We start from the raw sequence: 27733 nt of genomic DNA, 5'->3' as shown, positions 1-27733 counted from the left end.
TAAAGTTCCTTTATTCAGTACATTATTATTTGATAGGTTGTCACCTGTTTTTTTTTTCAGTGTCATTAATAGTACTGTAGTGAATATTCTCAATTATTTTCTTAGAGAAAATTCTTAGTTGTGGAATTACTGAGTCCAAGAGTATGCATGTTTGGTTATATATTTTGGGGGAATTACACTCCAGAAAAGTTGTACTAATTTCTTATTTCTAAAACTGTGTAAGAAAGTATCCATTTCCCTATATTTTCCCCAATACTTGGTATTTTTCCTTAATCTTTATAGGCATTTCCTTAATCTTTATAGGTATTTCCCACAAACAATTTATTATATGAAAAGTGTCAAGCATAGAGTCAGGGTGACAGATTTTCACCGTGACCATCCACATACTCCCCGCCTGGGTTCTACTGACAGCATTTTTTTTATCCTTGTTTTTTTTTTTTTTTTTTTTTTTTTTTAATTTTTTTTTTTAAAGATTTGTTTATTTTTTTGACAGAAATCACAAGGAGGCAGAAAGGCAGGCAGATAGAAGGAAGCAGGCTCCCCGCTGAGCAGAGAGTCCGATGCGGGGCTCGATCCCAGGACCCTGGGGACCCTGAGCCAAAGGCAGAGGCTTTAACCCACTGAGCCACCCACTATCCTTGTTTTATCACGCATTTCTGTCTATCCTTTTTTTCCCCCTTTAATCTCTACACGCTACCCCAGTGTGGGGCTCGAACCTACAACCCTGAGATTAACCATCATATGCTCCATGACTGAGCCCGCCAGGCACTGCCCTGTCTGTATTTCTGTCTATCCATAAGTCTATCTTTTTGGACACGTTTCAGAGTAAATTGTAGATACTAATACAGTTCCACCTGAAAACGTGAGCATGCCGTGTGCAAAGAAAGTAACGCGAGGACATGAGAAAAACAAAATCTCCGATTATGTTATAGGGATTGTCTGTGTTAGGTTTCCTTGGCATTTAAGTGTCTTATAATCAACTGCTGCTTTCATAATTGGGAAAAACAAACACTGTGTAAACACAGGAAAACCCCGTAGGTGCTCCCACTAGTTACAGACTGCTTCAGATGCACGGGGACGGTGTAAAGGGCACGGGGGAGATGCTCTCTTTAACTCACATTCCCGGTAGCCATTGTGTCTGTGTGCCTGTGTGCACGTGCGTGTTTCTCAATTTTGTGGATTTGTTTTGTCTTGTTTTCTTGTTATTTTTGTCTTTGTCTGGTTTCGGGGCGGGTAGTAGGAGAAATTTCAGTTCAAAAGTTTCTGGGTGAGAGTTTGTACGCCCTTTGGGTATGACAGCGGGATCCCTGAAGCAGGAGTCAGGATGGGACGTCTGGTCTCAAATCTGGTGCTAAGCTAGCAAGGCACCTGATCTCTCTTATTTCAGATGGTTCTTACATCAAACGAGGAGAAAAGATGTTTATACTATGAGATAACAAATGAGAAGGCTTTTGATAAGCTGTAAACTCTCTGAAACTGTAGGTAGATTCTAGAGTGGGGACTTGGTACAGGTTCCTAGCATACAGGATGGGGACTCCCGACTTACCTGGGGACGGAGACTCACGAGTATCAAGTACTGCCCCTGTTTGCAGCCCAGCTCAGCGCAGCTACATCTGTGGTCAGCTGAGGGCAGAGATCTGTTAGTGCCATTTGCAACAACGACCGTCCTTGGCCGGGAGGAGGAGTAGTTCCCTAGGTGCCATCCGTTCACTCTGTCGGATTTGAGTCGTGGCCTGGTTGAAGGCACTCATTTCATACTTGCACGTTTAGCAGCTTGTTAGTTTTCAGTTTCTTTCTCTTTTATTCTTCTTCTTCCAGGCCTCTTCCTGTACCAAAGCTGCCCCCCGGCGAGCAGTGTGAAAGTGAGGAGGACACAGAGTATATGACCCCCTCCTCCAGGCCTCTGGGGCTTCCAAAGCCAGATGGGAAACGGCCTTTGGAGACCGCCCAGAGTTCACGGTACATTCATGACAGTCCCATCTGGGAGCGGGGGTGACACCACTCACCTGCTTGGCTGTGGCCTGTGCGATGTCACCAGCCGGAGTTAAAGCGGACGGTTGTATGCGGCCCCTAGTGTTTGGTCTCTTCCAGCTATAGGCGATCCCACTTACACTTCCTCACGGTCATGTTCATTTCAAAAACACTCATCTATTATGCATCGGAAGAGTCAGTCTTGGGACATTTGTTAGTGATCCTGGCAAAAGGAGTAGGTGTTGTCCTGATAGACTCTGGGTCTAGAATAGTGAAGACCAGATGAGTGTTAATAAGTTTGCAGGTAACAGAGTTCTCTTGTGAAGATCATCTGCCCCGTTCCTTCTGCTTCAGAGCGTGTGACTGTGACCAGCCGATTGATAGCTGTACATACGAAGCAATGTATAATATTCAGTCCCAGGCGACGCCATCAGCCACAGAGAGCAGCTCCTTCGGTGAGTAGCTGTCCTGCCACTTGGAAGATCAGTGCTGTGTCCTAGGAATGAACCTGTAATATTTGGCTATTTGGGACAGCTTGATCTTAGCAAAAACTTCTTTTAAATAATTTCCTTTGTAAAATATCTTTGATCCATGGGCAGCAAAACCCTCTCCTCTCATTTCCTGTTCCCACAACGAGTTCCCTTTTCATCCTTCCAGGGCCTAGAGACATTTGGGGTTATGGGGCCTGGGCCCGCAGTGCTGACAGCTCCCTTTTATTTCCTTTGCTTTTTAGCATTGATGAAATTCTTTTGTGTGTGGGTGGTGAACACTCTATTCCCATATCAACTAGCTTCCAAGTGGAAAGTCCAAGAAGGCAGCACACACAGGCTCTTCAGCTGGTGCTCCAAGGTGATATGTCGATAGCGATGTTGAACGACTGCCATAAAATGGCTCTGAGTCTTTGGCGTCAGCGGCCATCACCGTTGGCAGGGGTAGCCGTTGCCCCGTTCAGGAGAGCAGAGCTTCGGGATTGGCAGAGACTGCATTTTCTCTGTTCTTTTATCTCCAGCCGCAGGGCTTCCCATGGTGGTTGGCCTGGGGTAGAGAGTTGGTAACTTTGATGGGTTTCTCTCCACGAGCTGTATTAGCGCACGGGTGTGTAAGAAGGTGGTGACAGCACACACTTTTTTCTCTAGGGGAAGGGAGTCTGGCTGCGGGCCATGGGGGTGCCGGCCCCGAGGGATCAGAAAATGAGGAAGACGGCTATGACGTCCCTAAGCCGCCGGTGCCGGCTGTGCTGGCCCGCCGGACCCTCTCCGACATCTCTAACGCCAGCTCCTCTTTTGGCTGGTTGTCTCTGGAAGGCGAGCCCACCACACGTGAGTCTCCAGGCCGGCTTGGGTTTGTGCTGTGGCAGAGGTGACTGCTGGGCCACAGCGCCTTTGTCACCAGATTTTAGTCTCTTTAGTCTAAGTGGGAGGAAGAGCTGGTCCGGGGTCCTGGTTAAGAAGTTAAACTGGAGACCGATTTTTCAGGATTCTGCCAGGCTTAAGAGGTTGTTCCTTAAACCCTTGCCCCTCTTGGCTGGTGGGAGGTAGGGCTTCCGGTTCTTCCGAGCATGTATTAGGACACTGGTAATGAAGCCTGATGGTACAGAGCACGTATTCCTGACCTCTGGACCCTGTTGCGTTGCCAGGAGGGCATGCAGGCTCTGGAAGGCACACTGAGCGGGCTTGGAGCCAGGCTGCACTTGGGCCTTGACCGTCAAGGTCTGCCCTCGCACCTGTGCCTGCCTGGAAGGGCAGCACCCAGGGTTGCTGTCCTGCTGGAAACTGAAGCCCGAGCTCAGGACAGCTGGCGAAAGAGAGACAGCATCCAACTGCCCAGGGAGGCGGTGACCCCACCCACCCAGCCTTGCTTCCTGCTGCTCAGCGGCAGCTCAGGCTTCCTTCTCTTCTCCTTCTTTGTCAGAGGAGACGTTTAGCGTCCTCTCTGGCCCCATCTGAAACGTTATTTTCAATCGTCCCAGCACTACCGTGCATGAACACTTGTTGCAAAATGTGTAAAGCATGATGATGTAGATAGAGGTGTCTGAACTCGGGGCAGCAGTGTCCCCCTCAGCGGAGCAGGCGGATGGTATATTTAGAAGGTGGCTCCTGCCAGGAGGGAGGAGGAGGTGGAGGTTAGCTGCTACAACCCTGGAACCTGTAGAGTCCGGCCCTTTGAGAGCCCAAGTACCCCGTTGCAGTAGGTCAGCTCGATCCTAGGACACTGTTCTTACTGCCTTTAAAGGGTGGCTCCCCCCAGATTTGCACCTCTTTTCTGTTTGATTTCTTCTAGACTTCACCGAGGGTTCCCAAGTTCCTGAAAGGCCTCCCAAGCCGTTCCCTCGGCGAATCAACTCAGAACGGAAAGCAGGCAGCTGTCAGCCGGGTGCCGCTGCCGCCGCCGCCGCCTCCTCGCCACAGCTCTCCAGTGAGATCGAGAGCCTCATGAGCCAGGGCTACTCCTACCAGGACATTCAGAAGGCCCTGGTCATTGCCCACAACAACATCGAAATGGCCAAGAACATCCTCCGGGAATTTGTTTCTATCTCGTCTCCTGCCCACGTTGCCACCTAGCAGAGCCCTCTCCGCTGTGGCGTCAGGACCAGTGAGCCGGGCGCTGTCCCCCGGGCGGCCCCTCAGAGGGCAGAGGTTCCTCGGGAGACTTCACAGTGAAGTCTGGCCCTCTCTGTGGGATTCCACATCTGTGGTTCCAAGATTTCAAAACAGTGGAATGAACGTGGAGCAGCTAGTGTGTTTTACTTTATTTGTTTTGAGAGTGGATTTGAAGGTGTCCTTCAGCCCCCAATTAGAGTGTGGATTTTTATTAAATGGTAGCCTACTGGGGGAACAGTCCAGAAAGCGGTGGGAGAAGTATTGTGCTGTAAATCCTCATGGGGGACTTCAGACTTCCCTGGGTTAAGGAGTGCTTGTGCGTGTGTGTGTCTGTCTGTCTGTGGTGGCGTGTGTCCTGTGATTATAAGGTGAGCCTGCTGTGTGGTTAATCCTGGGCAGGGAATTAGCACAAGAGACGTAGGAAGGAATGGTCCGGAGACCTCCCTCTACTGTGGTGTGAGACCCCGCCCTGGTGTGTAGTTTGGCGCCCTCGAGCTCCCCTGTGGCTTGAATTACCGTGCGCACAGCTCGAGTCTTGTATTTTTAGAACACCCTCCCTCTGTCCTTTCCCCTGTCTCTGCCTCCTCCTCCTTGGTGTCTGTCATTGGCCACGGGCTTGCTCCAACCAGCCTCACTGAAGCCCAGTGGCTTACAGGATGTTCCTGATTATGTGTGATGGTGTTGGTTTGTTTGGTGGATAGACAGGGCAAGGAAAAGTACTGTTGCTGCATCATCACAGTCCTGTGTGATCCTAGCGGCTAACACTGGTCACTCCAAAGCACTGTTTCCATAGGAACGTTGATTCTGTGACAATGAGATGTTTTAATTATCCTAATGACGTAATGACTGATCTGAGATAGAGGCCTTCAGATACATTCCATGCCCTCCCCAGAAGGCCGTCTGTGGGAGTCCGTTGCCTTCCTGCCAGGTGTGTGTTCTCATGTAGGTCACGGGCGTTTATCCTTACTGGAAGGGAAGAACATTTGTTTGCAGTCTGGCTTTCTGGCCTGAAGGCCACCAAACTTTGAGGAGCTTCCTTTTCATGCTCTTTCCCTTGTTATGCAGAAGATGGACAAAATAGATAGGACTCATCGGTTTGGTTTTTCTTCCCAGTGAGTCAGTTCCATCTTGTGTGGGCACCTCCCTCGGAACGTGAGCCAGGTTATACTTTCAGAAGAGGCTTTTGTCCTTGCCCTTGAAGGGGAGGGGATGGCACCCATGGTAGCACAGCATTTTGCTGGTAATTAGCACCAGTCCTCCCCTGGCACCACCAACGATGTGGTTTTCTCTTGTGCCTGTGGCTTTGGGAACGGAGCATCTCTTCCCCTCTTCTCGCCACACTGGTCCTCTGTGCTCTTCAGAGACCGCATTCTCCATAGCAGTGACAGGTCCCGAAGTGCGACGAACACCTTTGCAGGGGTCAGAGATGGGGCGAAAAGCCCAGCAGCTGGTGCGCGTGTGGGTTTGTGAGGAAGATTCGGAGTCCAGCGTGGGGGGGGCCGTGAATCGGTTCCGGTAAGGTACTGCGAAATGAGCCCCAGTCAGCCAGTGCTCTGGCCGGTCTTTGCTGAATTCCCTAGCAGGCCGTACCCTCTTGCGCAGCAGAAGCAAACCTACTCTTTGATACATCTGCCCTCCTCTAAGTCTAAATCATGCTTTTGTCTTTAGATCCAGACAGAAATGAATCTCTCGAGGTCCATTTTCTTTCCCGTTTTTTCATCTGTGGAACTAAAGCGTTTCCTGATTCTTCTCTTCGCTTTTGGCTATTCCTAGACCTTTTGGCTTTGTGCTCTTGCCTCAGAGCCATTTACATTCCCAGGGTAGATGGTACTGGACCTCTTGTCGATAGGCTCTGGCTCCCCAGTGTCTGCTCAGCATGGCCGGGAGCAGCAGCCCTGCCCGGGCACACCTGGGAGCGGGACAGTGGCAGTCACTGGGAAGCAGTGACCTAGCGTCTCCTTCTAAGAGCCAGTAAGGAGCCTGTTTCATTTGTGGTTAACACTCCGTTTGCATTTTGTTTAGATGGTGGAGTCAGGCAAAGAACCAGGGAAGATGGCAGCATTTTCCCTGCCTGTCCACACTGGAAGTTTTCCTTGTCTGCAGACCTCGTCCACAGTCTGAAGGTGTGTCAGGAGAACAGAGCCCTGGTTCTGCATATCTCTTGCCTGTTTGGTGTATCCCACATATTCTCTGGAGAGTCTTTCCTTACTCATATAGGCCAAGGGCAGGTTCGTCCCTTTTTTCCTAATTGAGTACCCCCGTGCCTCCCGGGGTGGGCCCTGAGACTGGGCTGTCAGGACCCTAGGGTCAGACATATGCATCGGTGACTGGCTTGCTGGGTGGCTGTCCGCTGCGGGCCTGGGCTTCCCGCGGGTTAGAACGTTCTGGGAGGTTTGCTATCTTTGGGTGCTCTGAGGACAAACTTCAGCCATGCCTGAGACCGCCATCATCCCCTCAGAAAAGTTTCCACGTGGGCGTTTGTCTTGAGGGGACTTCCAAAACTTTAATTTCTTCACTTTTCCTTGGACTAAGGCACAAATAACCCTTCTTCATCTTCCAGTTGTATGGCAGTTTCCAATTCTGGGCTCTGCTCGGAATTTAAAACTGCCCTTTCAGAAGTGGGCTCTGAGTTCTGCCAGTTTGGGCAGACCCCTCCCCTCTCTCCCTCCGAATTCAGGGTGGTTCCTTCTCTGATCCCTTCCCAGGAGGATGAGGTAAAAGCCACTTAGGGGTTTTGTCAGATGCATTAGGTTCTTCTCTTCAGTGCGGTCTCCTGCTTTCCCTTTGTCTTTCTGGCTTGGTCTACACAGTCTGCCTCGTCGTCGTCTGGGGTCTGCTCGGCAGTAGGTCATCCACTGCCCGAGCCAGGCTCCTTCCGCTCAGGTAAAGGGTTCTCAAGTGGGAAAACCTGTGGGCTCTGTGATATACCTCCCTTGAAGAAATGAAGAGATTGGTCAGTTTCTCGTCTCCACGTTTACCTGTTAATGTTGATGTAAATAGCGATCTGTACCTGTGGATGGCCATTCTCCTCCCCTGGCCCTCTGGCCCCCCACAGCCCACACACTCTGCCCTTCTGTTCTCTTAGCCACACAGCCCCAGGGCCCAGGATGGGGGAGAGTGCTCCTTGTATCAGTTAGCTGTTCCGTGGATTAAAATTTTTGGAAGGGGGTCGCTATTCTTCATACTTAAAAGTATTTATTTTCTCTGTAGAAAAGTAAAATATAACCCATGGTCCACACAGGAAACATACAAATGAGTTTTTGTAAATTTGCTAGCAGAGTAGGGACCAAGCTCTGTGTTCCCTTTAAGGCACCATTAACAAGATCCGCACCTGTTTCAGGTGGTCGGCGCAGGTGTTGATACAGAATATTTTCCTACCTCACGTCATGACAGTCAGGGTTACAGACCTTCTTCCTAAACTGCAACTTTCCCTTCCTGCCATTGGCCTCTCTGACTCCAGTGGCCCCTGGCCTGGAAAGAGCGGCCTTTGGACCACTAGCCCGGCTGTGTACCCGTTAGCCTGTTCGTTCGGCAGATGTGAGTGACTCCCAGGTGCCAGCAGTGCCAGCTCCGCTCTCTTCCCTCCCACCACGTGCAGATTTCCTGATGCCCATATATTGTACTTGCCGGCTGGTCTTTCCCTTTGGCCCTGAGATAACCCTTCCTGGAAGATCGTGCAGTGTGTATTCACAGCTCTTTTCATGGAGCCATGGGTTTCCTTGTAAAAGCAATTCAGGGCTCTCCCGTGAACCCCGGTTGTCTTCCCAGAGCCTTGATGACGTCTGGGAGATTCGGCGGCGGTCTCCTGGGTACCCGCCGGCTTGGATGCATTTCAGTGGAATCTGTGTGGTGGGTTGAGGTGCATATTGGCTCAGAGTTGCACAGTAGGGCAGTTAAATGTTTAAGCAAGGCATCTGCCCACAGTCCCCTCTCGTCTAGTGCCTTCCTTGATCTTTTTACTGAACTGCTTGGAGTCCCTAATCCCCCTTGTTGTGAATTTTCTTGTCACCCTCGTGGGACCTGTCACCATCTCCCATTCTCTTTGGGACTTGTCCGCCAGTCCTTCAACGACCTTTGCAGCTAATTCTGTGTCCTAGAAGGGCTGGAGGTGTGATGGTTGGAGTGTTGGGGACCCAACATCAGGGTCCTGGTCTTGAACGGATGTATGTGCTCTCCCAAGAGCCAGGCAGTAAACTAGATGGAACTCAGTCATTTCGCAGAAATGCCAGCCTTTCCCTCCCGGGGTAGGAAGCTCAGGACCCTAGAACTTTGCATCAGGGTGCACACGTCAGCATGAAGGGGTCCTCGTACCACTTTAACCTCAGCCTGTGTCGCGGTCTTTCTTTACAAATGCATCAAGCCATTTGTGCACGGCGGAGGGTGCATAGGGAAAGGAGGTCACAATCTTGTGTCTTCGACTGTCCTGTTTAGGAATCCAGGCTAAAGAAAGGAGAGAATCCTCCGGATGCGGGGTATTTCACAGACCCTAGCATGGGAAGCGCATTGGGTTCTTGCATGGAGCTGGGACTTTCGGAATTTGCACCTAGTCCTTTCTCCTGCTTGTCACGCCCCGGACTAGACACCCCATTGCCCAGGTCCACACCACCTCCCGGTTCTTGGGATCACCGTGCACAGCTTCCCAGTACCTCTTAATTCCTATTCTCAAGAAAAAATACAGTCAGCCCAGCATGTTGCTCGGCTTTCTACCCTCATTGGTCAGCCTGGGTGCAGGGGGCGGGGGGGGGGGGGGGGGGCGGCAGGGGCCTGTCCCCTGGGGGGGGGGTTGGGGGGGGGGGTGGGCTCTCCTAGAAGAGGCTTCAGACAGGATAAATACCTTAGAAGTATTTTAGTAGCAAAACTGCTGTCCTGCTGCCCACTTCCCACCCCGCTTTTTTGAGAGTGGAAAGGCAGGACACAGGACCGTATCTGGACATTGAGGAAATTCTTAGGTTTCGCTTCATTTGGGTTTCTGGCATCTTTGTTGCTTTATTTCCTGTTTTAATTCCCTTTACCAGTCTTGGCATCCAAGATTTCTTACCTCCCTCTTCAGGACCAGTTTCTCCTGCCCCGGAGCTCATGTGTTCTTGGGAGACATTTCTTCACCTTCATTCAATCTCAGGTTTTTAGCCTTCTTTCGTACTTAGAGAGCAGATCACAAATCCCACGGTCACCACCCATGGACTTCTGGGCTCTCCTCAGGTTTTAGCGCTGAAAATATATTCATTTTATGGGCCTGTGGCCCGCCCGTGCCCCTCCCTGCCCGCCTCCTCACCCTTGCATTTGGTCTTTGCCATGTGAGGAGAGCTCTGCACTAATAGCTATAGGCAGGCCTTCTGAGGTACCCCAGAAGCTACTTCCCTGTAGCCAGCAAGAGTATCTGGTGGCTGGGACAGTTGCCAGGACAGAAATCAGATGTAGATGTCAGCTCGGAGGAGTTTTGACTGAGAGCTCTTTAGACCAGAAACCCTTGTCTTCCCTGTCCGCCGGCTTGCTTTGTGGTCCCGTATCAAAGCCTTTAATTTTTTGGATTTTGACACAACTGCTTCTGCTTGCCTAAGTGTTTTGATCTTACTTACCTCATCCTGGGGCCTGTCCCATGTTAGTAAGGCATTTCATAATTACTTGTAACTTTTTTAAACTGTTGGAGTCGTTTGGAATACACAGAAGTAACCTAGTAATCCAAAGATACACATTGAGGCACGTGACAAAGGGTGGGGTCATTAGCCTTTGCATTTGATACTCTGGACTCGGCTCCGGACTTAAGGACTAGAGGGACAGCAACGCCATTTGCCTCTGTCCAAGGAAATCTGGGTTGGTCTCAAAGGAGAGTACCAGTGTTTTTTCGTTCTAATAAGTAGCACCCCAATGAAGAGGTGGGGAGGTAGGGACGGAAAGAGCAAGCGCTGCATGGAGGCTCGTTCACGTTCAGATGGGAAGGTCAGCCCTTCTGAAGGGCCAGCTGTTCACTCGGATAGCAGCTGTCTGCACCTCTCCCTGCCCCTTCCCCTGGGTCGTGCTTGAGAAAAATGTGGCGGACCACTCCCTCTTTTTGTACAGGGCCAAGGCTGAAAGCCAAACTCCGCTCCTACTGATTCGGCAGCCAAACAGATCATCAGAGCTGTGATCACCTGGCTCCATGTTCCTGACTTCTTCCTGCAGGGAACGAGAGAGGCACCTCTCCTTTGCCTCACAAGTTCTCCTTCCACCCCTGCACCAGACTGGGAGACCAGGTTGGGGAGTGGGGGTATGCTCAGGACAAGCCCCATGTGACTCCTCAGGCCTGGCACTGCCTCCCTGCTCAGCCCCACCAGGGGGACGGGGCGGGGGTTTTAGGTGGGGTGGAGAGGATGGTGTGCAGGCCAGGCTGTGTGCCCTCACTCAGTGCCCTGAAGTCCGTGTGTGTCGCTCCCTCCTCCCTACCTACCTCTGACCCTGTTGTGGGTGAGGGTGGCCGTGCTCATGGCTGTCTGGAAACTGAAGAGGCAGAGACCTATTAAGGAATCTGTAGACCACATGTTTTCTCTTCCTTGGCTTCTTTCTTCTGCTGTCTGGGTAAGCCTGTAGGCACAGTGCCCGGGAAAGCGGATGCCTCCCGACCTGCCTGTCTCAGTGTCGTGGCCTTGACCTCCTGCTGAAACATGTGGTAGGGGCATGGCAGCTAAGAGGTACCGCCTACATGTGCTTTCTGGCTGTGGTGACTTGGGATTTTTAACCTTATATATCTTTTTCCTTTATTCAAAACAGAACAATTTTTAGCACACTGAAGAAAAAAAAAGCCAAACATTTTGTGCCTTTCTAAGGCAGCACTGTATCCCAGGCTGCATTTTAGGACTTAATATGGAAATACCAGAGTCTTAGCTCCTCTACCTTGAGTGTCAGTCCTTACAGTCTAGGAGGGAGGAGGAGACACTGTGTGGGGCTGGGGAAGAGGGCACACAGGTGTGGTGGGGCAGCGGTCCCTTCCCCCTTCCCTGGTGGCTCCGTTGGTAAAAGCAAGCATTACCCTGGGATCATTTGGCTCCAATCAGAATCGTAGTTAGAGGTTGAATGCTGTGTCTCCAGCAGGAGGAGAGAGACTGTCCTGGGACTCCCAGGAGTGCTGTGGACCCTGCAGGTGTGCTAGCCTCCAGGTCCTGGGAAGGACCCAGCTGCGGGGAAGAGCGGAGGATGGACTCTGCTGACAACAGGAGGTGGTTTGTGTCTTTCTGCTGGATCCCAAACTGGCCTAGACCTCCTGCCTCTCCCTTCAGACATGGCTTTTCTTTTATTTGAAGATTTCGGTCTTAAAGCATTAAGCAGCCAGTGCCCTTGGTGGGGGCCAGTTTTCCCCTAGGAAAGGCGGCAAGGCCCACATGCCAGAGCCTGGCCTCAGGATCGTGGCCACTGTAGGTTTCAGCAAAGGAAAAAGAAAAAAATGTTTTCTTCATGGTATTTTACTTCTCCCTTTCCCTTTTCAATTCTTCCCTGCCTTTAACTAATAAGGAATTGGGGAAAGAATTCTTTTTCAAGTCCTCCCTCTTTAGGATATTGACATTCTTGGCCTGGGTGGGGCTGAGGAGAACTCGATGCTTTCTCCAGAATAAAGAGTCCCAATTTGTATATCAGTGTTAAAAATAAGACAAAAACTTAGATGAGATTTTTGTGGACTATTTTAAAAAATGTGTCATTAATATAAAAAAATTTATATTAGCAGTATTTAATCATTCTCACCTGTAAAGAGTAAGAAAAACAGAAGGTAAATATTCTTACAGAGAAGAGCAGAGCTTTAAGATTCATTTTCGATTTTAAGTCCCCTTTGTTTTGCCAGTGTATTAATGTCTAGAGGTCTGTTATACTAATGTTATTTATTAATTTTTTTTCATTTCCATACACAGTTAACTAAAGAGCTTTTTCAAGCACCCATGTCTGTAAAAAAAAAAAAAATATTTTTAAATAAAGTTTCTTTTGTTGTAGCAGACTGGAGTTCTTGCTCTTCCACGGGGGTGGGAGAGCGACAGACTCGGCCAGCCCCATCCTCACGGTGAGTCCACTGCTACCCCAAGGTGGGTCTGCGCAACGTGACAGAGTGAAGGGCCAACTTGGCCTGGCGCTGCTGAGAAGGGCTGTGGTCCTCTGGGAGCTCGAGCCATTTGCTCAGAAGCAGAGGTAACCCCTCATCTCCACTCCCAGATGCAAAGGTTTCGTGTTCCTTCTGGTGTGATGCCAGATCCCAGGGCCCCAGGCTGCAGTGGCAACATGATGAATCAAAAGCACTGTGAGGTTTCTGGGACAATTAAGCTTTATTTTTCATATATATATATATACACACACACATATATATAAAGGAAATTTGCAAATTTACAGACAACCTAACAAAACCACATATACATACACTCACACACGCACACAGATACCCATACGCACCCCAGAGCTCCAGCCAAGCCCGCCTCTTGTCCCTAAGTACCATTCTCCCGTGAGGGCCCTTCTTGCCAGGACCTAAGCCCCTTAGCTCAGTTTGTAGAAGTTTGGTGCTAGTGTAATTATAGTCCTAATCCTCCTAAAGGACAGTCTGAACCTCATCTGCCTCCTAACCTTTCAGTCTGATATGACCCGCTGACTAGGCAGTAGGAGCCAAACTTGGGGGTGGGGGCTGTTGGGCTCAATGGCCTCACTCTGGAGAAGTGCCCGGCTTCCTCCCTGCAGGGACGAGATACACCCGCACCTCTTAGGCAATGACACCATTCCCGGCTTCTGCCCCGAGAAAGGTGGGTCACAGAAGGACCTGAAGCACGTAGGCAGCTGCTTGTCATGAAGGCTGGGGAACTCTCTAGAACCGGCTTGAGAGGGGCTTGTGCTCCGTGAGTCCTCACTTCGGTGACACAACTGACCAACGAAGCCAGCCTTTGGGGCAGGAACCAGACAAACAGGCTGCCTCATCCGGCTGCGGCAGAAGACAGGTATGTGCGTCCACGAGCTACATACAGAGAGAACGTGGTCTGCGAGACACTCTCTCCCGCCCCCAGGATGCCGAGGCCCCTCCCTGGGATGAGCATCACCCAACAGAGTGAGCCGGTGGTAGGTTGGTCCCCGACGAGGGCCCTCTGCGATGGGGCCTGCAGGCCAGCTGGGGCAGGGGGCCTTCTCCACAGCCCGCTGTAGAGGCCTGGGTGGTCATCCTGAGCGCTGGGAGGGAGAGGGTGAGCAGAGAGCACAAAACGTTCCAGGCGGGAGGGGCGCTCAGTGGGGTGAGTGGGCTAGTGCCTCAGATCGATGTATTTCTCTCCCTAGAAGCAGATGAAGAGAACAGATAAGGGGGGATGCGGCGGGGACAGGGACGGGAGCCTGAGGTGGTGAGCGCTGGAGGGACGAGAGACTGAAGCCAAAGCTGATGGACTAGGCGTGGAGGGAAGCAGCGGGAGGGGGTGGTGGGGCGGGGTGGGAGAGCCTAGGCCCCCGAACCGGACTGGCCACACTGCACCTGGTGACCTGAGCCACGGCACTGTTCAGGAAAGGTGGTGACGGAAAGTGTTTGCTCTCAGGCCTGGGAGCTACCCCTTCTCCGGGGTCCCTGGGCCACTCGCCTCACCCTACCATCTGGGACTAGTGTTAGGAAGCCAAGACGGGCCTGCTCCCAGTCTCCAACAGAGGAGGAGGAAGGGGGGAGACAGTTAGTGTTCGGGGACACGAGAGCCATCAGCCCCGGCTGCTCCCGATCCCTGAAGCTGGGTCAGGCGCTGGCCATGGGCACTGCCTCCTACCTGGTCTCCGGGCGCCCTCTGGTCACGGCTGCTGCCCTGTAGGAGGCCCATCTCTTCTGGGAGCTTATCTGACTTAACTTCAACTACAAATTCGCTCTTACGAGACGGGGGCAGCGTGCTGGGAGGGAGGGAGGCAAGAAGTTGGCATCTCGGGCAAGGAAAGGGAGGCTCATTGAGAAAGACGTTGGACTGGGCGATGAGGTGCTCTGGGGCCGGCTCAGGGAAGGGGAACAGGCGAAGAATGGAGAGGAAGTGTGGGTGATGGCAGCTGGCCGGTGGGCAGGAAAGCGGGGAGCACTCACACCCAGTGTCCCCCTCCTGCTCCGAAGGGGTGAGGGGGCAGGGGGGCAGGCAGGGAATGTCCCTGCCCAGGTGACAAGCTGGGAAGCGCGCGATTGGGTGGGGGCGCAGCGCTGGGTACCCGCCTTACATCTCCTGCTTGCCTGACCGCCCACAAGGCAGCTTGCCCTTCTTGTAGAAGAAATAGAGGACAGCACCCAGCACAGCCAGGACCAGGACGCACACGGTCACAGCCACGATGGCCACGCCCTTGCTTTCAGGCTCTGGCAGCTTCTTCTCTGTCCCACAAAGATGCTCCGGGTCACTCCCAGCCCCACGCAGCCCGGACGCCACCATGCCCCACCCCACCTCACCCCTCCACCCCACCCGGCCACAGCCCAGGACTGATGGAAGATGGGCCCCTGCTCACCTTTGTGAACAGGGCTCCCCCGGGAAGGGTCAGGGCAGGAGGCGGCTGCCCAGCCACAGCTCTACTCTCGCGCCAGGACTGCTTACCTGTGGAGGTGCCGTTGGCTCGGACAGAGGGGCTGACAGTGGATGTGCTGAGGCCAGTGCTTCTGCTAGAGTCTGGTGAGTGGTGAAAGGGGTTGACACGGGGGTTAGGAAAAGCACACGCTCGTGCCCACACCTGCCATGCCGCAGGACGAGGCCCTTACCCAGCTCCAAGAAAATGGTGGTGGTGTTTCTGCCCAGGGCGTTGGAGGCCACGCACTCAGCACCTGTCCTCAACAGCTCTGGGGTCACAAGGACGCTCAGGACACTCAGGACGCTCTGTGGCTCTTGGTCTTGTTCCTGTGCCTACAGGATGGGGACACCGCTCAGGGAGGGGGGCGCGGGGAGGGTGCCCGTGGCCCGCAGCGGAGCCTCGGCAGGGGCGGTGGGCCTGCTCACCGTGCCCTCGACGCTCCAGGAGATGGTGGGCCGGGGATGTCCCGAGGCTTCGCAAGACAGATTCAACACTGCATTCTCCTGCACCCATATCCTCCTCTCCTTCTGTGTCATCCATGGGGACCCTTAGGGAGACAGCGGTACGGGTGTGGCAGCAAACTCTGCCAGCCTGCCTCCCTGTCCCCACCGGAGCATGCCAGGGCAGTAAGAGGAGGGTTTCCGTCCTCCAAGGAGCTTGAAACCACCCAGCCCCAGGGAGCTCCACGGGGTGGCCTGATCTCTGCCCCGAGGGCTTCTCACCAAAAACGGCCACGTGGACCAGCTGCGTGCGGTTCAGGCCGGGGACTCTGGGCACGGATGCTATGCAGCGGTAGCCTCCCCCTGCCTCGCGTTTCAGGTTGTCTAACTGGAGCAGAGGCCCCTCCGTCAGCACCTGGCCTGTCTGGGGGCACAGATGGGTCAGGGCCTTGCTCCCAGCCCCACGCGGCCCGCAGCCCCAGATCCGCCAGGTACCTTTTCTCTCAGCCACTGGAACTGCACGGCTTGGTTGCTCTCCGCCTCACAGCTGAGGACGAGGCTGCCGCCCTCCTGGCTCTCCGGGGCTGCAGGGCTCACCCGCACAGCAGACACGTCTGGGGACAGAGCAGTGCTCTCAGCCTGGGTGGGGTGGGCCAAATTCCCTCTTGCCCCACCCTGATCCCCCCATCCCAGGCGCCCGGCCCCTCACAGTTCACCAGCAGCTCCTGTTGGTCACTCAGCAGTGATGCCATGGTTTCCAAGTCCAGGCCCTGACACTGATAGAGGCCACTGTGCTCCTTCTGGGCAGACTCCAAGACCAGGACCCCGTTGTCTTCGGGCGTCATCTCCTCCACCTCCTTGGTGCTGAGGTTCTGGGGAAGAGCAGAGAGGTGAGCTGAGTGCGCCTCCAGCCACTCCCGTGGCCCCCACGTCCCTAGCGCGGCGCCCTCCGCACCTGCTTGCTGATGGTGAAGTGTGGCGGGGGGTTGCCGTCCGCCAGACACCTGATTTCCACGTGGTCCCCTTCCTTCAGCGCTCCCACCGGCTCCACCTCCAGCCACACCTTCTCCGCTGGGTCTGAAGAAGCATAGGGGGCAGCCCTCAGCCTCAGAGCCGTCCCTACACTGGGGAGCTGGCTGGGTCTGCCACCAGCCTCAGCCCAGGGCCGCGCTGGGACTCACAGAAAACCTGGACGCTGACTTCCCGAGACTCCTTCATGTGGTTGCCGCTGGGCAGCCGGTAGCTGAGCTCACAGTAAAACAGGGCGTCCTTGTCTGCGGTCACCAGCTGGGCCTTCAGAATGCTCACCAAGGTGTACAGACCGCTCGACTCCACGATCTGGGACGACTGAATATAAACCCCTGGCGGGGCGGAGAAGGGGGAGAAGAGCTCAGCCTTGGCCCTGCCTCCAGCCCGGGGTCCCCTGGGATTCTCTGGGGGGGGTGCACCTGGAGAGGGACCCCTGCCAGCCCCTGCGACCCTTCAGCTCAGCGGTTCTGTGTATCTCAGCATCTAGCTATGCCACCGACACCCGCTCACAGACAGGGACGGGGTGCCACACTCCAGATGTCCACCAGCAGGGGACCCCCCTCCACCATCCCCATGGTAGGCGATCGGGGGCGGGTGGCACAGAACCATCAGGTCCAGCCACACAGGCTGTGCTGGAAAGACTTCCAGGACTGACCGTCCAAAGAAAAATTACCATGTGGCGACATATGCCACACTGAGCCACTGAGGTCAGGGCCGCTCAACCTCAGTGCGACCTTAGGTGGGGGTAGGGGGATGCCCCGAGTACTCTGGGGTGTTTAGCAGCAGCTCCCTTCGGCCTCTGCCCACTAGGTGCCTGTAGCCCCTCTCCATTCACGACAACCAAAAATATCCCCAGACGTAGCTGATCGTCCCCAAGGGGGAGCAGCTGTGTCCCTGGTCAAGAACCACTGCTTCAGCTGATAAAACAATAAAGCCTTCGTGTGCCCAAGATGTGTTTCTGTGTGTAAGTACCCCGAAACTGGCTGGAAAGAATAAACACTGACAGCAGAGATGACTTCTGAGACGGAACCGGGGGACCAGGGGCAGGAAGGGAATTTTCCTTCTAGATCTAAAGTGCAGTTTAAAATCTCGTGAAAAGATTTTCAGGCATCACTTGTGAACTGAAGCAAACAAAGAACAAGGATGGGGGTGGGCGCAGTGCGGTGCCATCAGCATGGCTTCTGAGGGCTCAGAGGGCGACTCACGGTCCTTCTCCTCCTTCAGGGAGTGGCCATTCTTATACCAGATGACTTGAGGAAGGGGGTACCCATTTCTCCCCACACAGGTAGCCACCTGAGGAGGACAGGGTGTGAGTCTCCCTGCAGCAGAGGGAGGCCCCCCAAACTCCCCCCACCCCCCCAGGCTCCTGCTTCCCACCTGGCCAATCTCACCTCCTCAGGCTCCTTACTGCTGACCGAGATGCCCAAGGGATTCACCTGGATGGTCGGCTCCTCCGGGGCTTCTACAAGAGAAGGAAATGAGGGGCCGGAACCTCCACCACGGGCCACCCGCACCGCCCACGAAGCCCGGCGCCGCACTCACTGTAGACACGGAGTTGGATGCGGTGCTCCTGGGACTGGGGGCGCTTGACCTGGCACAGGAAGATACGCTCATCGTGGGGGGTGACATGGCTCAGGACCAGCGCGGTCCCTCTGTCCTGCAGGCTGAGCCGCTTCTGGTACTCCCCAGGTTCACTCTGGCCCTGGCCCTTGCGCACGCGGAAGATGAGCGTCGGCTTCTCCTTGTGCACCTGAGGGCCGGTGTGCGAGGGGACGTGAGGGTCCCCTGCAGGAGGGGTACAGCCTCCCGCCACCCCAACACGCTCTCTAGGGCCGCGCACTCACAGAAAACCAGTCCACGTGGCTGAAGTTGCTCTGGGAATGGGAGGGGCCGCACGTCAGAAGCGCCGTGCCGCCCACTTCCGCCTCCACCAGCTCGGGGTCAGGGGGCTCCGCCTCTCCCGGCACACCTGGGGGTGGAGGAGGGGCCGTCCCAGCCCTGGGTCAACTCCAGCTGCTCTCCACGCCCTCCCCTCACACCCTCGATCTTGCAGCTGTTCCGCCTGCCACTTGGAAGGGTCCGGAGGGGGCTCTGGCCTCCTAACCTTCAATCCCTCTCTCTACCTGCTGCCCCAGGCAGCCCAGCCCATTCAGGGGAGCTGAAGGTCACTGCCTCTGGTCATTGCAGCTGAGACCCTGAGCACCAAGCATCTTCCAGATGAGGCTGACAGAGGGGCAACCCAGGCTCTGGGCCAAGAGGAAGGCCCTTTTCCTTCCAGGCCCCCACCCCTTCCAGTGAGCTCAGAGTATGGGAATGCAAGGCATGTGCCAGCCTGCGCCACACAGGCCCCTTTGTGTCCCCATGCCGAGGGGAAGACATCGCTACTCTGCCCCCCAAAGAGCCCTCCCCAAATTTCCTGCAAGACCCAGTGGGCCAACCCTGGCCAGAAGCTCCCATCACATGCTCCCTAAGCAGTACCTCTAAGAACATCCCACAAGCTCAGAGGACCCCATCCTGGGAGTATTGTGAGCATGGAGGGGTCAGAATCTCCCCTAGGGGTCAGGCCAAGGGCCAGGCAATGGGCAAGAGTGACGTCAGTGGTGCCGCGTGCTGCCTGCCCTGTGAGGAGATGATGTCACTCACTACCATCTGGCCGGCCTCTGGGGTGCCGTGGCTGTTGCCCTGGGTTGGCTCCCGGACAGGGAGGGCAGATGGAGTGGTCTGCAACCAGGAGCTGAGGCCTCGGATCCCTGACTCCGTTTCCCCAGAGCTAAAGGAGCAGGGGTGGGTGGGGCTAGATCTGCTGCTGCGGGGGAGCCCAGTTTAGCCCTTTCCCCAGAAACACAGCTGGGGAGCCGGCGGCGGGGGGGGGGGGGGGGTGTACCCCAGGGACACTGTAGGCACTGGGCATGAGGCCAGTGAGCTGGGTACTGCCTAGCCCTTCCCTTCCCCAGCCGGACAGCGGCTGGGACCCGGGAAAAGAAGCCAAGAGAAACACGCGACACCGCTGCAGGCCATACAAGGGCAGTGTGCACCCGGGAGCGCCGGGCTCCCAGGCAGTTCCAGAAAGAAACTCCGAGGTGCAGTGGCGCTCTTCCCACCTGAATGTGCTCCCATTCCAGGAGACATAACGGATCTGGGGCGCTTCCACTCAGGGCACCCTCAATCCCTCGTTTCTGCCTCCTGTGATCCGTCACCCGGGTAGGCACGAGGCGACCCACGCCGTCCCCCAGCTCCTGCCAACGCCCTGCTCCGGCGGGAGCCGCCGTCCTTCCCCTCCCTCGCTCACCTCTAACCTGGCTCGAAGCCCAGGCGGGAGAGGAGGCGTCCGCGCACCCCTTCCCGCTAAGCAAGCTGCCTTTTTCCAGCAACAGGCGGGCGCAGAATTCGGGATTTGGAGATGCGCTCCAGCTGCGCCTGCCGCGGCAGCTTGAGCCGCGCGGCCCCCAGAGCCCGCACCTGAGGCACAGCTCTCCCCAGCCCACCTAGAGGCTCGGCCCCACCCCTTCCCGCTCCGGGCGGCAGCCTCCTCCTCGCCTCCCCGGTCGTCCTCCCGGGATACTCCAGAATCCAGGCTGCAAACTGGCTGCAAAGAAGAGTTGCACGCGCGCAAGGTACCCGGGCGCCGGCGAGAAGCGCACGCCGGGGCGCAGAGACCCGCACCGCGATGCCAGCTCCGCCACCCGGCACGCCCCGCCGAAGACCTCCCACTGCCTGGCCCGGGCCGTTCGGGGCGCGGGGCCCCCCTCCGAAGTCACTCACCCGCGGCGCGGCGACTGCAGCAGCAGGCAGCGAGCAGGAGGGCGCAGACCAGCCCGGACAGCCCCATGCTTCCCGGCCGGAGGGCGAGCGCCTAGTGAGCTAGCGGCCGGCGGCCGGGGGCTGACGTCAGGGGGGCGGAGGAGGGGGCCCGGCCCGCCCCGCCCCGCGCAGCCCCCCGCCCCCGCCGCCGCTCCGTGGGGGCGGGCCCGGAGCTGCGCCCTGCCGCTTGGCCCCTGCTAGGCCCGGCCGGCTGCCCAGCTCCCGCGCACCCCCCCCCCCCGCCCACCCCGGGCTTGGGTCGGCCGAGGGGGCAGTGACAGGTGTCTCGAGGCCGGGCCGGCTGGCCGAGGCGGCGGCGAGGAGAGGCTGGCTAGGATGCCCAGAGTCACGCCGGGTCAGAACCAGCCGTGCTCACCCCCGCGCAGCCCCTGGCAGCCTGTGTGGCCCTGGCGGGCCGCGGGGCGGAGAAGCAGCAGACCGGGGCCTCCTCTTCCCGCCGCCGCCCCGCCGGACCCCTGCCACAGAGAAACTGGCCGGCCTCGGTCGCTTCCGAGAACGATTGCACCACTGCGGCTGCCGCCGGGCTGGCACTGTCCCCAAGCCTCGCACACCCCCAGCCTCGCAGTGCCGGCAGCTTTGAGGGAAGAACCCCGGGCCGGGTGCCACAGACCCAGAGGTACCTGTCGTGGGGAGTGCAGGTGATGCCTTACGGGCTGCTCCCGCAAACCCCAGCTCCCTCAAGTCCCAAGTAGCCGGAGAGGGAAGGGGTTGAATTCACAGGCCCAGGGTTTTCACACTTTTCCACGTCCAGACCTTGCAAATCCTGTTTTTGCCCTCTTCACTCCGTGACCCTAGGGGGGACTCAGTCTCCTCTCACCTGAATGAAGAAAAGAGGGGGAAGGAAAGGTAAACGGGTGTGAGGTCTCTGGCTTGGCCCCTGAAAACCTGTTGCTGTCCAGATGGTTGAGAGGACCCCCTGCAGCAGGGCTCCCCGCACACCCCATGTCCCCCCCACTGGTGATGGTGGCTCAGCAGCTGGGGGTGGAAGCAGGGAGGGGGGATTGGAGCTGGTTGCAGGCACCGCTCTGCACAGCAAGCTCCCCCTCTTCCCAAACCTGGGTCTTCTGGCCTCTTGAACTAAGGCCCTGGGGAGTGGGATGGGCTCTTGCCTCTCAGAGACCCCAGCATCACATCTGCGGCGGCTCCTTCAGCAGGAGGGTCAAATAGAGGTCTGGATTTGGGGTGGAGGCCTGTCTCCAGGCAGGGCAGCCTTTCTGTGGGGTGGGGGAGGAGCAGCGTGAGGCAGCAAACGCTGGACACGGAGACGGGCAGGTGACTTGAGAGAAGGCTCTGGGGTGGTATTTTGATGACGCAGAGATGACTGGCAAACCACATCTGAACCTTGCTGACCCCTCCTCTCTCTCCGTCAGTCTCCAGCCAGAGGCAATGCCAAGCCAGCCAGGGCAGGGACCTGGAGCCCGGAGCCTGCAGGGAGAGGACCATGGCTCCCCAGCCCCCAGAGGGAACATATGGACTGGCCCAGGGCCCAGAGTGGAATGGAGGAGTTTGTTTGTCTACAGGCGCAAGAGTAGGAATGGCTGAAGGATGCTGTGTGCCCTGGCCAGCCAGAGCTGGGCATGGAGCTCTGCTTCCCTGCCCCCACTCTCTTCCCTTCACTTAACACCATTAACTAATCATTCTCCTCTCCGTCTGGAAACAAAGCCAGCGAGCCACCAAGGACAGTCAGTTCGGAATTCGTCTTCAGCCAGGTGGGGGCGGAGGAGCTGTCTCTGCGGTGAAGGGGAAATGAGGTTAGAGCCCCTGGGGTGACATCCTCTCCCAGTGTGGCCCCACCAAGCAAGCCTGAGGACTGTCCTTTCAGGAAGCTGGGAGCCTGGGGAGACACGGGCCTGCCAGCTAGTGGGCAGTGGTGGTCTGGGGGCAGGCAGCTTGGGAGGACGGCTTCCTGAGGGGAGCACTTTTGGGATTCCAAACCAAAGAGAGATCAGGACTTTGGAGAGGATTCAGAGGGGTCTGGAAGAAGGAGGAAAGGGCAGTGAGGGCAGGAGAATGGGTAGAGGGAACAGAAGCTGGTGGAGATTATCAGCCCGCTGGTTCCTTGAAGATACCAGAAGACAGGGAGGCAGCAGTAGCCTGGAAGAGAAAGGCAGCAGAGGAACAACTTTCAGGGACAGGACTGCGACCCAGCTGAAGCTGGGTGGTTCTGGGGATAGAGATGGGCCTCCCTGCAGCAGAGACTCTGGCACCTGGGCTGGGTTGGAAGCAGTGTTGCCCGGATGTAGGCCAAGATGAGAAGGAGAGATCCTGGGCCAGAGTCCTAATTCTTTGTCTGTTTCTCTCCAGAAAGAAGGGGTAGGGGGTGCCTGGGTGGCTCAGTGGGTTAAGCCTCTGCCTTCGGCTCAGGTCATGATCCCAGGGTTCTTGGATCGAGCCCCGCATCGGGCTCTCTGCTCAGCGGCCAGCCTGCTTCCTCCTCTCTCTCTGCCTGTCTTTCTGCCTACTTGTGATCTCTGTCTGTCAAGTAAATAAATAAAATCTTTAAAAAAAAAGAAAAAAAGAAAGAAGGGGTAGGAAGGCTGCTTTCCTCCACCCCCGTGGTAGACCCATCGTACACAAAGATAAGGGGACCCCTGTGTGGCATGTCCTCTGTGTAGTGTCCCTGATCACAGGCAGAGAAACTGAGGCTGGGTGGGCTGGTGCCATGGTTTTGGTCTTCAGGGTGGTGGGGCTTTCATTTGGGTGTGAGGAAAAGTGGGAAGAGAGCAGCCCCAGCCACCGTGGAGGGGAGGTAAAAAGAAAAGGATGGGCCTGCCCCCAGGGGCCACTGGGGCCAGGTTCTAACCTAGGAGTCCTCCCTTAGATCCTCTCTCAGCTCCAGCATAGTGGGCACGGTGGCCTCCCACACCCCTCTGGCCCAGGGGCTTGACCAGGAGGAAGATACGAGAAAGGCATGCTGAGCTGGGCGGAGGAAGGAAGCTAATAAAGACGTTGCAGCTGCAGTGAGGAAGGAACAGAGGGTGGAGGGGGGAGGCCCAGCAACCTTGGCAATTAAGGAGGCTGGGGAACCCCCTGGCCTGGCCAGAAAATAGAGATCAGTTTGAGTCTTTGGAGGAGAGGGGAGAGAAGCTTTCCAGAATGGGGGTCTGACGTGGGAGGAGCTGTGGAAAGCAGGGTGGGAGGAGGGTGGGGGGCAATTGTTGTCGAGGGCATCATCAGGCCAGGAAACCGGATACTGGGGGGCTGGGTTGGGAGATGTGGGGGAAGAGATTGAATGGGGGGAAGCAGCCCCTATCCTGGCCGGACGCTGTCTCACCCATGCCCTTTGCACCTGACCTAGGGCAGGAGGAAGGAGGTGCAGCATGGACTGAGGTGCGCCCCAGAAACACAGGGGAAGAGGAGGAGGGTGACGTGAGGGGGGGGTGGGAGGGGCTATTTTTAAACTTGGAAAAACCTTGAGTGAGTTCATCTCCACCCTAAGTACTGGAGGCCGCAAAGGGCCCATTGTACAGGGGTCCAGAGAAGGGGGGCGGGGAGGGGCTGAGTGGCACAATGGCAAGAATTATGTTGGAGTAGGCCGGCCAGCCTGGGGTGGAGGAGGGGACTCCTCGTCACAGCTGGCCTACTGAACTGTGGGGTCCAGTGGGGGTTGGGGGGGGTGGTTCCACTGTCACAAAGCCCCCTGGGGGGGGGAGCTGGGTCTCTGGCATCCGGTGGTCCATCCTGGGGAGGGGGCTGTGGGTGGGATTCCCACAGTCTGGCTTTCCCAGGGACAGCGAGGCCTGTTCCCAGGCTCCCAGCATTCCAGCGACTCCCCTGGGAGCTAATGGCCTCTCTTCTCAGCCCCTTCTCTGCCCGGGGGTGGGGGGACAGAAGGAGAAAGAGGATATGGATGCGTAGGGGCTCTTTCTGGGCACTAGGGACCCTTAAGCCAGAGGGAGAGGACCACCCTTACATCCTAGTCCCCAGCCCTGCTAAGGCCTCAGATGGAGGCTGTCCTTCTTGTCCCCTCCGACCCCAGGCGCCTCTCCACGTTAGCATTCCTCCAGCACCCAGACCTCAGCCTGCGGGGGGATTCCGCCGGCGAGAGTCCCAGGAGCCCTGATCGCGGGGTCTCGCCCAGCGGGGGCCGCGGTGGGCGGGGCATCCGGCGCCGCTCGCACCAACCCAAACATTACCTTAAATGCTCAGGCGGCTGCCGCGGGCCGGGGAGGGGCTCGGCGGGGCCCTGGGGCTCTCCGGAAACCCGGGATCTGTCTCCAGGCCTTTCCCAGCGCGGCCGGCAGCCGTGATTCAGTCCACTGGCCCCCCTTCTGGAAAGCAGGAGGGGGAGGGAGAATGGGGGGGCTGGTGTTGGGGAGAGAGCCGCGGCTGCACTGGGAGTCCCTGGGGGCCGCTGCCTGGGCGCAGAGCGACCTCTGATCCAGAAAAGAGTAGGACCCTCCAGCCAGGATTTCAGCCTGTGGACAGGAGTGGGGGCTTCTGTTAGCCTAATGCACCCCCGCCCCCCAATCCTGGATCTCAGTTCTCTGGCTTCTGAGGGCCCGGCCACTTCCTCCTCCAACCCTAAATTTGGAGAAGGGAGCACGTTGGTGGGGTGCGGGAGAGGGCACAGGAGCAGGATGCCAGAGCCCACACCACTCCCCTTCAGGGAAGTTCACATCCGCTCCCCAAAATACCACCACCCAGAATGTCCCCAGAGAGCTGTTTAAGTCTGACTTGGAGTTGTCCCTGAGGAAAGGCCAGCTCCTCCACTGCAGAGAGGCCTAAGAGGAACCCAGGCTCACCACCTAGGGGCTCCTGGCCCTCTCCTCCCTGAGGGCCACTTCTGCATTGTTTTCCTTTCCGCACAGAGCTCTGAGCGCCCGGGGAGGGGACCTGTAGTTGCTATAGCTCACCTTGGAGGCAGGGAGGGAGGAGGAAAGACAGAAGGGAGGTAAGCCTGGGGCCTGCTCCGGGCCTCCCTGTACCACATCCCTGTAGCTGGGGCTTCCGGTGGCAAGAATATGGAATTTGGAGTCAGGAAAAAGCCCACACTGGTAAGACCCTGGCACCTTCCCTTCGCCTCCCTGGTGCACTCACAGCGCTTGTAGGGCTCTGCTCTCAGACAGCCGACTGCAACCCCCGTGACAGCGCTGGCTTCCAGACAGCCCGGCCACTTCGCTAGCTGATCTTGGGCAAGTGACTGAATCAAGGACTGTTCAGAGGGGACAGATCTGCCATCGGTACAGGCCTTTACAACTTAGACTTTTCACATCCGGATCCTTTTCATCGCCAATATTTATCTGGATCTTTGCCCCCCAAATGAAGAAACTGAAGAACAAAGAGTGACATGGTCTAAAGTCATACAGCCTGTGAGGGATGAAACTACATGTTTCCCCCTTTTAAAAAAAAATTGACTTATTATTTATTGTGGGGGGGGTGGGGGAAGGGGCAGAGGGAGAGGGAGCGAGAGAATCCCAAGTAGACTGCGCTGAGCGTGGAGCCTGACGTGGGACTCATTCTCACAACCCTGACGTCACAACCTGAGCCAAAATCAGCAGTTGGTTGCCCAACAGAAGCACGCAGGTGCCCCCCATAAATATTTGCTGTGGTAAAATACACACACCATAAAATGCACTCTCTTCACCATTTTAAGTGGCGACTCAGTGGCATTAAGTCCATTCACAGTGTGCAACCATCATGACTGCCCAGTTCCAGAACTTTCTGATCACCTCGAGGAACTGAACTTTGAAGCGAGATAGCTCTAAGTCCGAAACCCAGTGCATGTACCTGTAACAATTCACAGCTGAACTGAGTAAACATATAACGGAAATGAAAGTAGGGGATAGACGAGCACTGAATCACGTCTTATAAACAGGAAACGCAAGAGGGAATCAGTAACGGGAGCATCCACAGGGACCTCTGCCTGCACTAGCTAGGAAAGTCTTTCTGCAAGTGGGGAAGCTTTCGTGAAAAGGAAGGTTTCGAGAGGGAGCAGTGAGGATCCGTCATTCCAGGCAGGGCAAGCAGCACGAGCAAAGAGAGAGGATGAAGCTGAAGAAAGAGGCATTTACAATGACAAGGGCAGGATTTCTTGCTAGGAGCCATCTGGCTGGAGGGGAGGCTAGGCAACGTGGCTTGCGAGCACACTGGCACAGCAAGCCACTGCTTTCGCTTCCACCGCGTGTTTGTTTGGAGTGCCTTGAGGACAGTTCTAGCCACAAATCCACCTGTGGCACCAGCCTTACGCAAACAGAGAGGGATGAAGCTGAAGAAAGAGGCACTCAATAGAGAGTGTTATGTGGCTAACTAGAAATTCAGCAGGGTAGAGGGTGCGTGCATGTGACAGCCTGGGTGGATGAGCTGGAGTCAGGTCATAGGGGAGGAACTGGCTCTTAAGACAGGCAATCGGGAGCCACTGCAGGTTCTTGAGCAATGGCAGATGATGTGATGCCATTGGAACCCAGGATTAGACCGTTTCTCTATTTCTTCTTTGCCTGACGGTGCCCCCTGGTGCCCCTAGTTTGAATTGCTCCCTCATTTTATGAGTGGGTGGGAGGATGGAGGACCGAGAAACAGGACTGTTGAGTTGGAGAAGCCAGACTCTTGGGCCACATTCCAATTCATCCTGAGTGATAACAGTAGTGGAAAGAAATAGAGACGACATGTGGACAGAGAGGGTATGATGTGAAGGACAAGGGCATGGTGGTGGTTCCCTCTTCTGTCTCATCGTTCTGAGCTTGGATGTTGGGTATCAGGTACTAAGGTGGAGCTGGAAGCAGGATGGTAACTGAGACAAGGTCGGTGTTCTTGAGGAACTTGGACTCTAGTGAGAAAACAATTAGAATACAAGTGTCAAATACGAGGGTGCAAATATCCACATATACCAGTTACTGAACCCCGCTTGACATGGTCCCAGACAGCTGCCTGGATGAGTGGAAACCTAGCTTTGTTTTCTTCTCTTTTCTTTTTTTAAAAGATTTTATTTATTTATTTGACAGAGAAAGACACAGCCAGAGAGGGAACACAAGCAGAGAGAGAGGGAGAAGCAGGCTCCCTGCTGAGCAGAGAGCCTGATGTGGGGCTTGATCCCAGAACACTGGGATCATGACCTGAGCCAGACGCTTAATGCTTAACGAGAGAGCCACCCAGGCACCCCCCACAGCTTCATTTTCATGATAATAATAGGTAATTGTGGGGACACCTGGGTTACTCAGTCGGTTAAGCTCTCTGATAATAGAGTGATGGCCAGAACATCATTTTAAATTAAAAATCTAGTTAGAGAACACTATACGCAGAATGCTACCTTTTCTGTAAGAATGGACGAACATGTTATATACTACACACCTATATTTCTTACTTTCTTTTTCTTTTTTAAAACAAATGCTTTTCTTTTTTTTTTTTTTTTAAAGATTTTATTTATTTATT

General features: G+C 55.7%; 2 protein-coding genes across 7 annotated transcripts in view; one reads left to right on the top strand and one right to left on the bottom strand.

Moving 5' to 3' along the window:
- The window catches only part of LOC111153838 (Cbl proto-oncogene), an 81172-nt gene extending 68649 nt beyond the window's left edge, over nt 1-12523 (top strand). Inside the window, exons 13-18 of one of the 2 annotated variants that reach the window (XM_022513098.1) lie at nt 1819-1959; nt 2326-2426; nt 3108-3290; nt 4252-6694; nt 10629-10801; nt 11634-12523. In XM_022513098.1, coding sequence (XP_022368806.1) covers nt 1819-1959; nt 2326-2426; nt 3108-3290; nt 4252-4532 — 706 coding nt within the window. In that variant the 3' untranslated portion in view covers nt 4533-6694; nt 10629-10801; nt 11634-12523. Of the gene's footprint in view, nt 1-1818; nt 1960-2325; nt 2427-3107; nt 3291-4251; nt 6695-10628 lie in introns of both variants that reach the window. The other variant, XM_022513097.1, reaches the window with a different exon arrangement.
- Nucleotides 12524-12598: 75 nt separating this feature from the next.
- Nucleotides 12599-20399, bottom strand: LOC111153839 (melanoma cell adhesion molecule). Of its 5 annotated transcripts, none has more exons than XM_022513104.1 (16): nt 20306-20399; nt 18388-18512; nt 18086-18293; nt 17935-18005; nt 17749-17836; nt 16696-16875; nt 16470-16591; nt 16224-16386; nt 16010-16128; nt 15797-15938; nt 15500-15621; nt 15244-15406; nt 15104-15178; nt 14739-14886; nt 14309-14426; nt 12599-13834 (listed from the first exon to the last, which is right to left on the bottom strand). In XM_022513104.1, the coding sequence occupies exons 1-16, from the start codon at nt 20370-20372 to the stop codon at nt 13805-13807; spliced, it is 1941 nt and encodes a 646-aa protein (XP_022368812.1). In that variant the 5' UTR covers nt 20373-20399; the 3' UTR covers nt 12599-13804. The 5 variants fall into 5 exon arrangements, with proteins under 5 accessions (XP_022368812.1, XP_022368808.1, XP_022368811.1 ...); XM_022513100.1 differs by having other exon boundaries at nt 15104-15175; nt 15265-15406; nt 20306-20386; XM_022513103.1 differs by lacking the exon at nt 14309-14426 and having other exon boundaries at nt 14734-14886; nt 15104-15175; nt 15265-15406; nt 20306-20386.
- Nucleotides 20400-27733: the final 7334 nt, after the last annotated feature.

The sequence above is a fragment of the Enhydra lutris genome, unplaced genomic scaffold (genome assembly GCF_002288905.1).
Source record: "Enhydra lutris kenyoni isolate GAN:26980312 unplaced genomic scaffold, ASM228890v2 scaffoldscaffold34, whole genome shotgun sequence".
Classification (NCBI taxonomy): Eukaryota; Metazoa; Chordata; class Mammalia; order Carnivora; family Mustelidae; genus Enhydra; species Enhydra lutris.
Note: the sequence above shows the minus strand (reverse complement) of the source record. Positions and strands in the feature narration are given on the sequence as shown.

What these genes read in the sequence shown, in the direction of transcription:
- LOC111153839 (XM_022513099.1), bottom strand. Translation starts at nt 20,372, where the DNA reads ATGGGGCTGTCCGGGCTGGTCTGCGCCCTCCTGCTCGCTGCCTGCTGC. An exon ending in GCAGTAAGGAGCCTGAGGAG is followed by an intron (nt 17,837 to 17,934) that starts GTGAGATTGGCC and finishes TGTCCTCCTCAG; the next exon opens with GTGGCTACCTGTGTGGGGAG. An exon ending in ACTTCACCATCAGCAAGCAG is followed by an intron (nt 16,387 to 16,469) that starts GTGCGGAGGGCG and finishes GCTCTTCCCCAG; the next exon opens with AACCTCAGCACCAAGGAGGT.